Genomic DNA, 16,621 nt, shown 5'->3' with positions numbered 1-16,621 from the left:
CTGTTTTCATAGGAAAGTAACAAAACGATCATATGAACAGTATGTTAAGAGATATTTAAGTTTTCGTGAGACAGGGCCAGAACGGTTTCTGGATTCCCTGTTCCAACTTTGGAAATTCATTATAAATTAACCAGAGATAATTATAAGTTATGCCATATATTTATAGATTCCTTTTCGAGTCTAGTTTCTATAGAAACAAACTGCATCAGTATTGAAGCCCTGTACAGGGAGATATCCAAGTCGTAATGCGCAAAGGTCAGTGTAGTCGAACCCTGAAACAGGGGAGACTTTAGCTAATAAACTATACTAATTGGCTAGACCAAAAATTCTAGAAAAAAATTTGTAGATGAACATATGAGTCTAGTTTCAGGAAAAATTTACGGAACTGGTTTTCGAGTTTTGGAACTCGAGATATGATTTTTAAGGTGACAATGACGCAGTTAGCCAGCTCGTCTGGAAATTTAAAATGGATTGTGCAAATAAGTGATTTAAGTCTGCGAACCCTCGTGTCCGACTCTAAGAAGCGGTCTCGGTGCACGGGTGTTACAATTTTATTGGTATCGAGCTACGGTTTAGTCGATTCTAAGACTACCGTAATACGTTTGGGTCTAGCTATACATGCCATTATGTGATTATTTGATAGTGTGGTGATTTCTGACAATTGAAAATGTGTTTATTTATAGTAATGGATCCCGATCCCGACCGAAGCGGTAGCTGATGATCTTGAGAGTGTAGCTTTGCTCCGCACAAGGGACAGCTCGCGGACTCTCAACCTAATGCTAGTAATCCGAATGATGAAGCTAGACAAGCTTTTTATAAGCGTGATGAATGATTGGTTCAACCAATACATTCGAACTAATACTGTTATTCCACAACCTCCATTCCCGACAAATACCACCCCGCACCTACAATACCTCCGCAACTAACCAAATAAGGTCAAATAAACCCCAGTTGATGAATCCGAAAACACGGGCTCTGAATTTAAAGCTACGGACAGCGATGATGCCGAGCAAGTGAATTTTGTTGGACAACACTATCCGGTACTCGATGAGCTATCTTGCACACCGATGAGTGCCTAAATTGTACTATCTCTTTGCTACGTGATTTCGCCTACTATTGGTGGAATACGTTGACTTTTGTGCCCAAAGAGCAAGTAACTTGGGAGTTTTTCCAAACCGAGTTTGGAAAAAGTATATCATCGAGATTTATGGATAAAAATGGAAGGAATTTCTTGAACTTAAACAAGGTTCCATGTCGGTTCGACTATGAACGAAAATTTGTAAGGCTTAGCCAGACGCTGGAATGCATTTCTTGAAGCCGTGATGTGTAAACGTTTGAGGATGGGCTGAATGATGATATAAAGTTGTATGTTGGCATTTTGGAAACCGAGAATTTGTGGCACTTGTCGAGCGGGCTTGCAAAGCCGAGGAGCTCGAGATGGAGAAAAGAAAAGTGAGGTGGAAGCAAAGGAGTTTCGTAAGAGGTCTTCGGGGAAGCCCTTCCCACAGTCATCGAAGAAATTTAGAGATGGCTTAGGCCGATCTAGAGACACTTCGGGCTTATCTAGACGAGATCGCGATCGACCCCCTGTGAGTGCACTAGTCACTTCGGTCGCCAGTGTTGAAAATGATCGTCGAGACATAACGGAGTGTCAGTATTATGGTAAATGGCACTCGGGGAGTTGTAGATTCCATGACCGCTCCTGTTACAAGTACGGGTCAGCTGACCACTTTATTAAAGATTGCCCGAGATTGTCTGAACAAAACGTAAATCAGAGTGGGAAACCTGGCGCTACTACTGCTCGGGGTAGACCATCTAGGAATACGGGCAATGCTAGTGGCAGTCAGAGAGGATCTAGAGATGCTACAACCAGATCTGAGGCTCGTGCTCCTGCTAGAGCTTACGCTATATGCGCACGCGAGGATGCTTCCTCGCCAGATGTTATTACCGGTACTTTTACTCTCTTTGATACTAATGTGATTGCTTTGATTGACCCTGGTTCTACTCATTCTGATATATGTGAAACCTTAGCATCCAGTAAGACTCTACCGTTGAGTCTCATGAGTTTGTAATTCGGTGTCAAATCCTTTGGGTCGTTACGTGCTTGTCGACAAAGTGTGCAAGAAATGTCCCTAGTAATCCAAGGTTCTGTTTTACGCCGATTTGATGCTTTTACCGCTTGACGAATTTGATGTTATCCTCGGTATGGATTGGTTGATCGTACATGATGCAATTGTAAATTGCAAAAGAAAAACCATCGATTTGAGGTGCGTAAATAACGAGATAATCCGAGTCGAGTCTCATCGACTTGAATAGGTTGCCACCGTAATATCGTCGATCTTGGCTCGTAAATGTGTAAGAAAGGGTGTGAAGCATACCTTGCGTATGTACTTGATGACAAAGAGTTAGAAAGGAAGCCTGAATCGTGCGCTGGTTTGTGAATACCGGATGTTTTTCAGAAGAATTACCGGGTTTACCACTGTTCGGGAAGTAGAGTTTGGTATTGAGCTTGTACCGGGACTACGCCGATTTCGATAGCTCCGATCGTATGGCACCAACCGAGTTAAAAGAGTTGAAAGCTCGATTGCAAGAATTGACGGATAGAGGTTTCGCCGACCAAGTTTCTCACCTTGGGGTGCACCAAGATTGTTTGTGAAAAGAAGGACGGAACCATGAGGTTGTGCATCGACTATCGTCAGTTGAATAGAGTGACAATAAAGAATAAATATCCATTACCGCGTATTGACGATTTGTTTGATCAACTAAAGGGAGCCTCGGTGTTTTCAAAGATAGATTTGAGATCGGGTTATTATCGATTCATGAATTCGAGATTCGGATATACCCAAACCGCTTTGAGCGAGATCGGCCACTACGAGTTCTTAGTGATGCCGTTTGGGCTCACTAATTCCCCTGCGGTATTTATGGATTTAATGAATCGGATCTTCAGACAGTATTTGGACCGATTCGTAGTTGTGTTTATTGAGGACATCTTGGTCTATTCAAGAGATGAGACCGAACATGCTGAGCACCTGAGATTAGTGTTGCAAATTTTACGGGATAAGCGGTTATATGCTAAGTTCAGAAGTGTGAGTTACGGTTAAGAGAGGTTAGCTTCTTGGGTCATGTGGTATCCGTGATCGGGTATTCGAGTTGACCGAGCAAAATTTCATCATACTTAACTAGAAGTCTCAGAAATATTCTCGAGGTTCGAGCTTTTTGGGACTTGGTTACTACCGATGGTTTGTAAAAGGTTTCTCGATGATAGCCACACCAATGACGGCTACTTCAAAAAGATGTTAAGTTCGAATGGACGGAAAAATGTCAGAAAAGTTTCGATCAACTGAAAACTTATCTGACTGAAGCTCCAATTTTAGTGCAGCCCGAATCAGGCAAAGAGTTTGTCATTTATAGTAATGCCTCCCTACTTGGGTTGGGTTGCGTATTGATGCAAGAGGGTCGAGTTGTAGCCTATGCGTCGAGACAATTAAAGCCACATGAGAAAAATTATCCGACCCATGATCTCGAATTAGCTACCATCGTATTCGCTTTGAAAATATGGCGACATTATTTATTTGGTGAGAAGTGCCATGTATTTTCGGATCACAAAAGTCTCAAATATTTGATGACTCAAAGAGACTTGAATCTGCGACAAAGGCGTTGGCTTGAGTTGTTGAAAGATTATGAACTTGCCATTGACTATCACCCGGGAAAGGCTAATGTGGTTGCGGATGCCTTAAGTCGTAAATCACTGTTTGCTTTACGAGCGATGAATGTACACTTGTCTGTTCTATCCGACAATGTGTTAATGGCGGAATTAAAGGCCAAACCATTGTTGATTCATCAAATTCGTGAAGCTCAGAAAGTCGATGATGAACTGGTTGCAAAACGGGCTGAATGTGTTTCGAATTTGGAATCAGAGTTTCAAATTGATGATGACGATTGTTTGAGGTTCAGAAGTCGGTTGTGTGCTCCAAGAAATTCAGAACTCATTTCGATGATTCTGAACGAAGCTCATTGTAGCCGAATGTCGATTCACCCGGGGAGTACGAAAATGTACAACGATCTGAGACGTCAGTTTTGGTGGCATGGTATGAAACGAGACATTTACGATTTTGTTTCGAAGTGTTTAATATGTCAGCAAGTAAAGGCGGAACATCAAGTGCCTACGAGTTTACTCCAGCCAATCATGATACCTGAATGGAAACGGGATCGAGTCACGATGGATTTCGTATCTGGGTTGCCAGTATCGACAAGTAAGAGAGATGCGATTTAGGTTGTTGTGGATAGACTGACTAAGTTGGCTCACTTTATCCCCGTACGTACGGATTTTTCATTGGATAAACTTGCTAAATTGTACATTTCTCAGATTGTGAGATTACACGGGGTACCTATCTCTATTGTATCGGATAGAGATCTGAGATTCACCTCGCAATTTTGGAAGAAATTACAAGAAGCTTTGGGTACCAAGCTGCATTTTAGCACCGCTTTTCATCCACAAACTGATGGTCAATCCGAGCGGATAATTCAGATACTTTAGGATATGTTGAGATGTTGCATCCTCGAGTTTAGTGGTTCATGGGAACGGTATTTACCTTTGATTAAATTCGCTTACAACAATAGTTTTCAATCAAGTATTAAGATGGCACCTTACGAGGCTTTGTACGGGCGTAAATGCCGTACGCCATTATTTTGGACCGAGCTCGGTGAAAGTAAAATTTTGAGTGGATTTGATTAAAGATGCTGAATGAAAGTAAAAATAATTCGTGAAAGTCCAAGGCGAGATCGGATCGTCGAAGTCGATGCGGATTTAAAACGAAGAAATATTGAGTATCGTGGGAGACAAAGCGTTTCTTAAGGTTTCACCTTGGAAAAAGATACTCAGATTTGGCCATAAGGGCAAATTGAGTCCGAGATTCATTGGGCCGTATGAAATCTCTGAACGAGTTGGTCCAGTTGCGTATAGATTGATTTTGCCCCCTGAACTTGAAAAGATTCACGACGTCTTTCATGTTTCGATGCTTCGACGTTATAGATCCGATCCATCGCATAATTAATCCATCGAGGTTGAAATTCAACCTGATATGAGTTATGAAGAAGAACCAATTCGTATCCTGGCTCGTGAAGTGAAAGAGTTATGAAACAAAAGGGTTCCGTTAGTGAAAGTGTTATGGCTCAAACACGGGATCGAAGAAGCTACTTGGGAAACCGAGAATGCCATGAAAGAACGATACCCAAACCTATTTACCGGTAAGATTTTCGGGGACGAAAATTTCTTATGTGGGGGAGAGTTGTGACAGCCCTAAATTGACCCTAGTCGGAAAGTAGTTTCGGGACCACGAAACCGAGTCTTATAAATAATTAAAGGTTATATTCTGTGTTTATAATGTGCGTAAATGCTTGTGTGATAGTTCCATACTTTAATTTGGTCAGTGTATGTGAAATTTATTAGTAGGGACTTATGTGAGACAATTTAGAAATATGCTAGGCAAGTGTTAAAGTGGCCTATTAATATATGTGGGAAAGTGCTTGTCCTTGCATGTCAAATTAGCCAAATTAAAGCATAGTGGCCAGCCATGCTATGGGTGGAAACATGTCACAAACATGTTATGTTAGTGATGTATGTTAGGAAAAATAAAATAAGGGCATGGTAATAAAATAATGAAAGGGAATATGATGAAAACAAAGAAAAAAAAGTGTCCATCCTTTTCATTTCTTTTGGCGAAAGTTCTAAAGAAGAAGGAAGGAGCTCTTGCTTCATGTTCGGCTTGGAAGAGGATTAGGAAGAGGTTCGCCACACTTGTATCTAGGTTAAGGTAAGTTTGATGTTGTGCCATGAGATTCATGCATGTTTTTAGTTGTTAGCTTGAGTTCTAACTAGCCCATGGTTTAAATCTTTGCTATGTGAGGGAGATGATACTCGACCATGGGTGTTGTCTTCTTGGTGGATGTTTGATGTTGTGTTGGTGAGGTATGAAGATGATAGAGTGCGTGTGAGAATTTGAAAAAGGTAGGTCTTAGCAACTTCATGAAGCAATCGGCCATGGTATATCCATAAGTATGATTTATGCTTGTTATGTTACTTATGGTTAAAATGATTCGGCTATGCTTCATGTAAAAATAAAATATACATGTGAATTCGGATATATGTTTATATTTGGTTAATAATTTATCCTTATGAAGTATAAATTTGTAACATGATTTGAGTTGGAAGTTATTATAATGTATTTGTGCATTCGGGTATATGATGAAAATATATGAAATGGTTATAATCAACCTTATGATTCGGCTCTTGCACATATATATATATATATATATATATATATATATATGTTTGCACATGATGTATTGGTATGCCATTTATGGGTGGTATTAAGTATATAATTGGCCTCAACATATACATGCATACTCGGCCACATGAGAAGATTAGTGTTGCATGTATTCGGTTAGAGGCAAGCATATTGATGCCTTTATCTTGGTTTAGACAATCGGCTAAAAGGGAGTGTGGGCTAATATCTTGAGTTGATGCATGATTTCACATGTATGTGACTTTAATGTCTAATGTATATATATGGGCTAAGTACCTTGAGTTCCTCTTTTTGATGCTCAAATGATTAAATCAATTTATTTGTTAAATTAAGCTCAAGAGCAAAGGGGAACTAAATTCGATAAAGGGAAGGAAAAAGTGGTCGAATAGCCATCGAAATCGTTCGACAACATCCGAGGTAAGTTTTCGAGTAACGAAACTTAGTTACCGATTTGATTAAGTCATGATGTATGAGCATAACAAATATGCGGTGATATGATGATTCTACTTGAATCATATGTTGAGTTAATTAGTCTATACGTATGACGGGTAGCCGTATGTGCATAGAGATAGTGTCATAAAGCAAATTAAACCATGCTGTTTGTATGTGGCTAGTGAGCCGAGAATGGGATCGCTTAATACGTGACGTGTGTTTGAACTCCAATTATGAAAATGAAATATAGATGTGTCATGATTTATTGATATGTGTATGAATATTTGGATGATAACCGGGCTAAGTCCCGAAGGCATCTGCGCTAGTGACTAGTTCCGCCAAGTCCGAAGGTATTTATGCGAGTTACTAAATCCGGCTAAGTCCCGAAGGCATTTGTGCGAAGTTACTAAATCCGGCTAAGTCTCAAGGCAATTGTGCGAGTTACTCTAACCGGGCTATGTCCCGAAGGCATTTGAGCGAGTAGCTATATCCGGTTAAATTCCGAAGGTACGTGATTTGGGAATGAGCGATCTGCTGTAATAATTTCAATTAATACGCTCGTAAAAACTCAACAACGAGGTATGTGTTGTACATGCATTGGATTAATTGATTCCTCTTAAATAGTATTCGCTCGGTCGATTAAGGAGCTTCCGGTTTTGGTTAAGTTGATCCCTTATGTATGAATATAAGGGTTGGAAATGTGAAGTAGGACTGATTTTTGAGAATATATGTGTATATGAAATCATCCGTTTAGTTATATGAATGCTGTACTTCAGTTGAGCCTAATTCCATTGCTCAAAACTTACTAAGCATTAAATGCTTACTCCGTTCTTTGAATCTCTGCTTTTATAGATTTTGGTTCGTCAGCTATCGGACTCGGGATTATTGAAGTCGAAGTCTCCCACACTATCAAAGCCCCTTTTGGTACACTTTTGGTTGAACTTTGAAATGGCATGTATAGGACTACCCTTTTTGTTGTTGGTCATGGACCCTTTGATTTTGTATAAATTTGGATAGCCATGCGAAAATGGCTTATATACACTTTGAGCTTAATATTATAATCGTTTTGTATGATGTTCATTAAGAGGTATGGAAATGTTTGGGAACGATTAGCCATTGGAATGGTTAATCATGATCATATTTTGTGCTATATATGCAAAAGGGCTAGTTGAATCATGGAAACTATGTAATAGGTAAAGTCTACCTTAAAAATAGATGCTGATAGCAGCAGTGACGTGAATGTGAAAAATCACCAAAAATAGTAGGAATGGAATTAAATAGTGAATAAATTATGTAATAGAACCTTGATGAATTTGTTTTCATAGGAAAGTAACAAAATGATCATATGAACAGTATGTTAAGAGATATTTAAGTTTTCGTGAGACAGGGCCAGAACTGTTTCTGGATTCCCTGTTCCAACTTTGGAAATTCATTATAAATTAACCAGAGATAATTAGAAGTCATGCCATATATTTATAGATTCCTTTTCGAGTCTAGTTTCTATAGAAACAAACGGCATCGGTATTGAAGCCCTGTACAGGGAGATATCCAAGTCGTAATGCGCAAAGGTCAGTGTAGTCGAACCCTGAAACAGGGGAGACTTTAGCTAATAAACTGTACTAATTGGCTAGACCAAAAATTCTAGAAAAAAATTTGTAGATGAACATATGAGTCTAGTTTCAGGAAAAATTTACGGAACTGGTTTTCGAGTTTTGGAACTCGAGATATGATTTTTAAGGTGACAGTGACGCAGTTAGCCAGCTCGTCTGGAAATTTAAAATGGACTGTGCAAATAAGTGATTTAAGTCTGCGAACCCCTCGTGTCTGACTCCGGCAACGGTCTCGGGTACGGGGTGTTACATGCACAAGGAGTCAACTGGCGATCATTCTGACCAAGCCTCTTGGAAAAGTAAGGTTTGAGAAACTGAGAAATGAAATTGGTGTTCGTTACATGAATTCCAAGAAGGAGTGTTGTGAGATGGCCATTCATGCAACAGCTCGCACATTTGGCAAACAAGTTAAACACCAGAATGGAAAGCTGTCATTTGGCGGAAAAGATAATCGCCAAAAGAATGACAAGCTATTTAGCGAACAGTCTAACTAAAAACTGTCCTAAAACTTTTGATACAAGCCAACAAGTTGTCAACTTGTTTAAAAAAGCTGTTAGATTATTTTATTTATCTTTAATTTGATAGGTTAATGTAATTGATGCTGATTAGACAGAAATCAGCCAATGACTGATCCCATATACCTAGACATGCTAACTTGTCAAGTTGTAGTTGGTAAAATTTTCCTACTTAAGTGTAAACTTTGGATGTAAACATATGAATTTGAATGAAAAAAAAAACACCAATTCAGTTTTGATTGCTAATATTTGATCTATCTATTTTCTCTTTCTTAGACAAAAAAACCAATAGATCAATTAATAAGAAAATTTTGGTGGAGAGAAGAAGAGAACAAGAGAAAAAATTCATATCCCAAATTGGGATCATCTATGTTTGAGCATAAACTTAGGAAGCTTTAGAATAAGAAGAATGCAAAATTTTAACAAAGTGTTGCTAGCCAAAATAGCTTGGAGAATTGTGAATAATCAAAGTTGGCTTCTAAATGAGATCCAGGTCAAGAAGTAGTGCACAATTGAATGCTTCCTTTAGAGATAGGAGAAAGAAATCATTAAGAACAATGTTACATGGCATTACATCAATAAATGGAGAAGCTTGGAGTTGTCCGAGCCACACGAATATGCAAATACGGTGGGATACAAAAAGAATTTTTGATGGACCCATAAAAATAAGATGGAAACACACTCATGATGGTGAGTTTTCTATTAAATCTATCTATTTTCAAGAACTCGCCAACATTTAGTTAAGGAATATAAACACACTTATTTTTTCTATCCTGAAGAAAATATGTCTAACTTCTATAGAAACTTGAATTAGATACCAAGGTAATCATATTTCTCTAGAAGATTCTAAATGAAGTTCTACCATGCAAAACTGTGATCTAAAAGAGGATCAGATTTTTGAATACGTAATGTTTTCTTTGTCAGGCAGAGGAAGAAAGCATGGAGCACTCGTTGGAATGTTCCTTTATTAATTAGAGGTGTTTGGTTTAGTTCAAAATGGATTGTACACAGTAATTGTACAACAATTTCCATAAAGAATTGGTTGGTACAAGTCATGGAGATGTATCAGAAGAGGATATTTACTCGAAGGAGGATATGGTGTTACATTGTGGAAATTTTGGATATATAGGAATAAAGTAATATAATGAGGAATCAAGTCAAATCCAATTGTAGTTATCAAGAAAATAGAGAAATACACAAATCAAGTCTTAAAAGTGAATTTGGAATGGATTGAATCATATTCGGAATACTAAAAAAATAATGGGAAACTTATGAAAGAATTCCACTTGATTCATTAACTAAAACTTCTATTTATAAAGATAGAGATAAAAATTACATTTAAAATAAAAATAAGATAAAGCAATAATTTAAAACAATTCAAAATCAGGATAACAAGTCCCAATCTTATTAGGATAACAACTTTATGGACATAAAAAAATAATTATGTATCAAATTTTGATTTTTATTCAAGTTATGAACATACAATTTAGATTTTAATACAATTGTATAGATGTTAAATATAACTGTATTAATTTATTTTTATGCTGGACAAGTAAAATGGTTCTTGTATGCTTATTTGTGTATGATATTTGATACTAAGTCAATAATACTGATTATGGTTTGTAAAAATATAATTAAATCAAAATTTTATGCATATAATTACATAAAATCAAAATTCACATGTCAAATTACACATTGAACTAAAATCAAGAGATATTTATTGCTAATTCATTTGGTATCCAGTCTAGCTGTTATCCTATGCTATGCTATTTGATGACCAGTTCCTCTGTGGCTCTACCAATGCACGATTCCGTTCAAAAGCGTCGTATGCATGCTTGGTTCTAATAAACAATAGCAGACTACAAACTAAGCCCACAACGGATAAGCAACCCCACCACACAAACGTTAAGAAATAGCAGTCCCTCCCCATGCATACTACTGAATCTGAAAACATTAATTTCAGGCCCCTCCCCACGTTGCCATCATAAATTACTGCAGCAAGCACGCCGTAAATCAGTGACCCTATGGGGATATTGGTTATCAGAATGTTGTGATTCACGCCTACACTATTTGGTCCAAACAGCTCTGATGTAACAGAAACTGCGGCAGCAAATATGAACCCTGAACTCAACCCGATTAATGCAGTTCCTACACGCAATGCTTCTGTTGAATTGCTTAATGCAGCCAGCAAGAAGAATGCAACAGGGGTCGGCAACAAGGCAATGGTTAGCCAACCAGTTCTTGCAAAGTAAAATTTCCTGCATAGATAGCGTTAATCAGTTCAATGGGCATCATACATGTACCCGTTAATAATAATGTTAATGTAAAACCACTACTGCTACTACTTACGCGCGAACGTAGTCGGGTGCAGCTGAAAGCAAGCGGCCAAAGAAGGAGAAGGATGAATAAAGAGTGAGAAGTAAGGTAGTATTGGAACTGTGTCCCAGTGATTGTGCAATTTGTCCTAGATTGTTGCTATATACAAGTCCAATTGTTCCCCCGCAGAAATATGCTATGTAGTAGAGCCAAAAATCCAATCTCCCCACAAGTACATGAGCTGGGTGCTCTTCACCTAGCATTACCAGTTGATCTTTTTCCATCATTTTCTCACAACATCTTGCACCGTCTTCTTCTTTGTTGCACAGTTTTTGACTGCTCGATCTGTATTCGCATACCTCATCATTACTCAACGATGATCCATTCAGATTATTGTAACTAGTCTCACGGCTAACCAGCCGTTTATGAAGCTCAAGATCATCGTCGTCCACCAGAATGAAGCCCGATCCTCTAAGTTGGAAGCTAGAATGAACGGTATGATGGAACCAACGTCGGGCATAGACAACTCCGGGAACACATAACGGGAAAACCAGAAGAAAAATAGCTCCCCCAAGGAGGAGACGAGATGTACTTGTATCCGATGTGTTTGAACCAAAAAGGAGGAGATAAACACCGGTTAAAACGGCCAGCACGTTCAATAGTAGAAACATAATGGAGTCGCTGCGGACTGCCACGGGGGAAAGAGGATCCACCGAGGGTTGGCGAAGGATAGGAACTAGTGCTGCAATCGAAACGATAAGGGGAACAAGGGAATTCAGAAGAAGATATAGCGAACTGGATGATGCACTAATGGCATCACCAGCAAGGGCGTACAAGGCTGCACTTACACCATTGTAGCTCACTGTGAGGGATAAAGCAAGTGCTCGGTTAGCCGGGAAGTTTTTAATGCAAAGAACAAAGCAAACTGTGTTGAACCAGCATATGCTACATCCTGCTAACAAGCATAGAAAGAAAACCTGCCACATATATAAAAACAAAACAATCAAGTTAATAATTTATACAAATACATGTACATACATATATGTACCTCTTAGCTAGCCTAGCTATCATTGACATCAAAATTGTATGAAATATTTCGAGTAAACCAAAGATGTCATCTTCTTTCATTGTTTTGCCAAATGCCTAGAAGGTGCAATACAATGCCCTTTGGTTCAAGGTACTAGTTCCTACTAGTACTCGGTGCTTGAACCAAGATCAAACATGAAAGAGAAAGAGCTATGGTTCATGACGTTGGTTGGTAATGCATTGTTTAGATGTTGTTGAAGCAAGCATGCCAGCTAAATATTTGTGGAAAAGTTTCATAGAAGAATCCCCAGTGGATAATGACCAGAACAGGGCAGTAATGATTAAAAATGGGGGGCCCAGGCATAATGTCTTGGGAGTATGCAGTTAGTGCACAAGCCTTAGGATCGTTCTGGATTGTGCCGGAAGGATGGAGCGTAGTTGCAGATTCAAACAATTATTGCAGTTTCCTTGTCTTTCATCCAGCATAGCAGGTGTTCCAAACACTCCCCACCCTAGAGAAAAACAGCACTAACCGACAGAAAATAGAACTGAGCTGGCTTAAATTATTCGAATACATATATAAATAGACACCATTTGACAATGGAGAGTTTGGTTGTCCAGTAGGCAGCAAAAAGTCATTACATGTAGACACCTGGAAGTTTCCTCCAATAAAAAACAAAAGTGAATCGATCTCATTCAATGACGAAAACGTGGGCCAGGGTATCCTGCATATGGGATCAGAGGAGAGCGGTTGTGTATTTTGGATGTTTTAAGTTTAGCCTTAGGAGTGGAGAGGAGATATCGTCATATTGCTTTATATGGAAATGACAATAAGTGGGATATCATTTCATCAATGACCCCAAAAAATGACAAACAAAAGAGAGAAAACAATTGTCAGTTGCGACTAAAAGGCAAGGGCCATTAATTAATTACCAACAACCAATTGTCTTCCACTCTAGAGCATTATGTAACCAATTATTGCTAGATTCATGACCAGGAAAATGTATTTTCCAGAAACAAAGTAAAAAGTCAGCCACATTGTTTAAACTGCAGCCTAAAAGTTTACTTTTTTCAGGTTGATCGATAAATTTTAAGTAAACAAAATAAAAACAAATAACAAAGAGTAATATATCTATCAAAGGTCGTTTAAAAAAAATAATTAGAAAAATCAAACAAATTATTGAGGAAAAATAAAGGACTTATGTTCAAATCTAATCTTGAATTTGATCTCTCAACAATTTACCTCTGCCCCTTACAAAAAATACATATATATTGAAAAAAATGGATATATTGCTAACATTCAGATACGAGAAAGAAAATTATTCAATGTAAAAGTGATGGGGGGCGAAAAAAGGCTAATGTGGTGCCAATGGAAAGTGTATTTAATTAAAGGAATGGAGGTAGGGAAGGGGATGGAATGAAAGGCATGGGAGGGGTGCTAAAAGTGTTTATTAATTTTGAAGAGGAGGGAAAGGGGACCTATTGTATTCAATATTCATCACATATATTTATATATTTATATAATATCATTACTTGCTAATCCATACGGAAACCTTCTCAACCACACGTATATGTATAGAAATACTTTGAACCTTTGAAGGAAAACATTTTCCCTCAAACCAAAAATAACAGAAGACAGAAGTAATACGAGTAATAATAAAGCAAGCATTGTGCCCGCAATGCAATGCATACAAGAGTATACCAACCGTGGATCAGTGATCAGTCACGTCAGGCTTACATAAGAGGGCAGATTTTTAATTAATTAAGAAAATCCCAGAAAGTGAAAGAGGTGGGTGGAATGGTATGGAAATAGAATCAAAAATCAAAATCACACAATTTAACTTGTGGGCTTTTGGGTTGTTCGCATTGTATGTATTGTAATATCAAACCATCAAAAACCAAAGTTGAAAGTGAAATAAAATATAAAAATAGTAATAATATTCGTCATCATTAGTTTTGATGGCTGCTAGTAGCTTACTTATTTCTGAAGATGGTAGAAAGCAGATAACATAGGTGGTCTTTGTATCTACCAGAAACTACAACAAAGAACACCATGAATCTGAAATTGAGATACGAGTGAGGGAGAGAGAGAGAGAGAGAGAGAAAGGAGAAAGATAAACCCAGAAATCAAATCTTCTGAAATTGCGGGCAAAGGCCAATATATATTCTTCTGGAGTAGTAGTATATAATTAAATTCAAATGGAGTGGAAAATGGAAAGAATAAGAGCAGTTTATAGTGAGAGCAGGCGTATACCAGTATGTAAGGCAAAGAGATGACGTTACAAATGACGAGCCATTGGATTCCGTAACCAAAAAGGCCCATGAAAGCAGCCATGAAGAGCACCATCCACAAAGGGAAATACATGAGAGCCAACCCAGAAGACCAGCCGAATACCTTCCCCATGTCTGACGCCACCGCAAGATAATTCAACTGCACCTGTGATATGCCCAATACTTTCTTCATCTCGGAGGAATAAGCGGAGAAATCGAAATTCGTACCCGTGAATGCTTGAATCCAAATAACCGCCACTAAGACCATCCATTTCCTGGACTGTCCAGCCATAATTTTAAAAAATACAAAACTGTGTATATTATGATGAAAATTTGGTTGGGGATTGAAAACGTGGTGTTGGTGATGGAACGAACTTTTTATTTATAAGACAAGCAAAAGAAAGCAAGGAAAAAGAGAGAAAATAAAAAAAGAAGAAGAAAATATCCAGTTTGATAGTATTGCCTTGGCCCGCAACAGAAACTCGGGTAGGTAGTCCCTTCGCCTCCCATGGCATTGGAAGTTTTTACCGCGTATACACTGTGTGGTGTGGCATTAACGGAGTGACTGTTGATAGGGGGTAATGTGTATGTGGCGGACAACTTAGCGAGGTAGCATGTGATGCCATCGCAAGCCCAGCCCACCCCTTCTTCATTTCTTGTTCTTTTATATCTAATCAAATCATTCATCACTAAATTATTACGGTAAATAAGATTGGCTAAATAAGATTTATGAAAGAGGAAAAAGCTTGGCCAAATAAAAAATTGATATGACTAAGTTTATTATGAAAATTTTCTATCTTTTTATAAAAGATCCTTATCATAAAGGTAAATTTTTCAAAAATGCCATTTTTTTAAAAGAATTATTAGATTAGGCTATTTTTTTAAAAAAAATTACGAGATTAAACTAAAATAACGAAAACGTGTCTGGTGGGAAGCGCTTTTTGCTCCCGATATCCTTTTTTTTTTGTCACCTCTTGTAAAAGTAAAACTTATAAAACATGTCTTTATATAGACCCTAAGTCTCATTTTCTTTTTTCTTTAAGCGGTGTGAAATATGAGTATACACTTAATTATTAAAATTAAACACAAAACTTTGTACAAACTCTAACAAAATGAAATAATCTCAAACAAAAGGATAACAATATCTAACAATTTAAAGATAATAATTAGTTGTCTAATGACCAACCTCCTCAAATTATAATATGAACAATCTCAAATAAAAATATAGCATTTAAAGATAATAAAATATATTTTGTTAGAGTTTCATGCTGTACAAAAAAAAATATTGGGGATAACAAGAGTTTCCAATTAGAAGCGTTTTTCTGTTAATACACTGAAAACGCTTGAAAGTGCTTTCCTGCAAATCAACTAAAAATGCTTTCAGCTTGTTCCTGTAATTTTAGAAAATTTAGCCTAATTTAATGATTTTTAAAATGGCATTTTGGGGAAAAGACAAAGTTTATTACATTAAAAATTGCATATATAATTAAAAATAAAATTCTTTTTAAGCAAAAATTTTTCATAGAGTTTTTAAACTCTACAAAGAGTTTAGAATATAACAAATGTAAGTTAAAAAATAAAAATTATTAACTTTTGTGTAAAAAGGTTTTTGATACTGAATCACGCTTTACAAGTTGTTATTTGTAACAAAGCCATTATCTATAACAACATTCGTACAAAAATTAGAAGTAAACATTACCCATCTTAATATTTCCTTTTTAACCTATGTTGTCATTTCCATCCCTTCCTTTATGTAGCATACATTTCCTAACATTTTGATATCAGCCACTAGTGATCGATATTGTTGGAATTTCTGTAGCAAGAAAGAAAGAATTACAGAGAAGAAACGAGAAATTTAGTAAAAAATATTGTCTGCTAAAATTTTATATATTTTTCATTTTATTTTTGAACAATGAAATAGAGGTATTTATAACAAGAAAAACTCCTAAATATGGAAAGAAATAAAAAAGATTTTATGTTAATAAATGTGAAATATATTATGCTAATAAATACTAAATATTAAAAAAAAAACCTATAGAACATAACTTGCACACAAGTTTTTTAAATTTAGTTTCTTCGCAGCTTCAAAGTTTAACTTCAGACAGCTCACATCTTTTCCCGCGACCCTAATTCCCATACCAGTTTG

At 37.2% G+C, this 16,621-nt stretch overlaps 1 protein-coding gene across 1 annotated transcript; it reads right to left on the bottom strand.

The window, feature by feature from the left end:
- Nucleotides 1-10,496: 10,496 nt before the first annotated feature.
- Nucleotides 10,497-15,143, bottom strand: LOC108468161 (protein NUCLEAR FUSION DEFECTIVE 4-like). Its single transcript, XM_017769032.2, has 3 exons — nt 14,459-15,143; nt 11,212-12,155; nt 10,497-11,120 (listed from the first exon to the last, which is right to left on the bottom strand). The coding sequence occupies exons 1-3, from the start codon at nt 14,765-14,767 to the stop codon at nt 10,619-10,621; spliced, it is 1,755 nt and encodes a 584-aa protein (XP_017624521.1). The 5' UTR covers nt 14,768-15,143; the 3' UTR covers nt 10,497-10,618.
- Nucleotides 15,144-16,621: the final 1,478 nt, after the last annotated feature.

Source organism: Gossypium arboreum, chromosome 8 (genome assembly GCF_025698485.1).
Source record: "Gossypium arboreum isolate Shixiya-1 chromosome 8, ASM2569848v2, whole genome shotgun sequence".
Classification (NCBI taxonomy): Eukaryota; Viridiplantae; Streptophyta; class Magnoliopsida; order Malvales; family Malvaceae; genus Gossypium; species Gossypium arboreum.
Note: the sequence above shows the minus strand (reverse complement) of the source record. Positions and strands in the feature narration are given on the sequence as shown.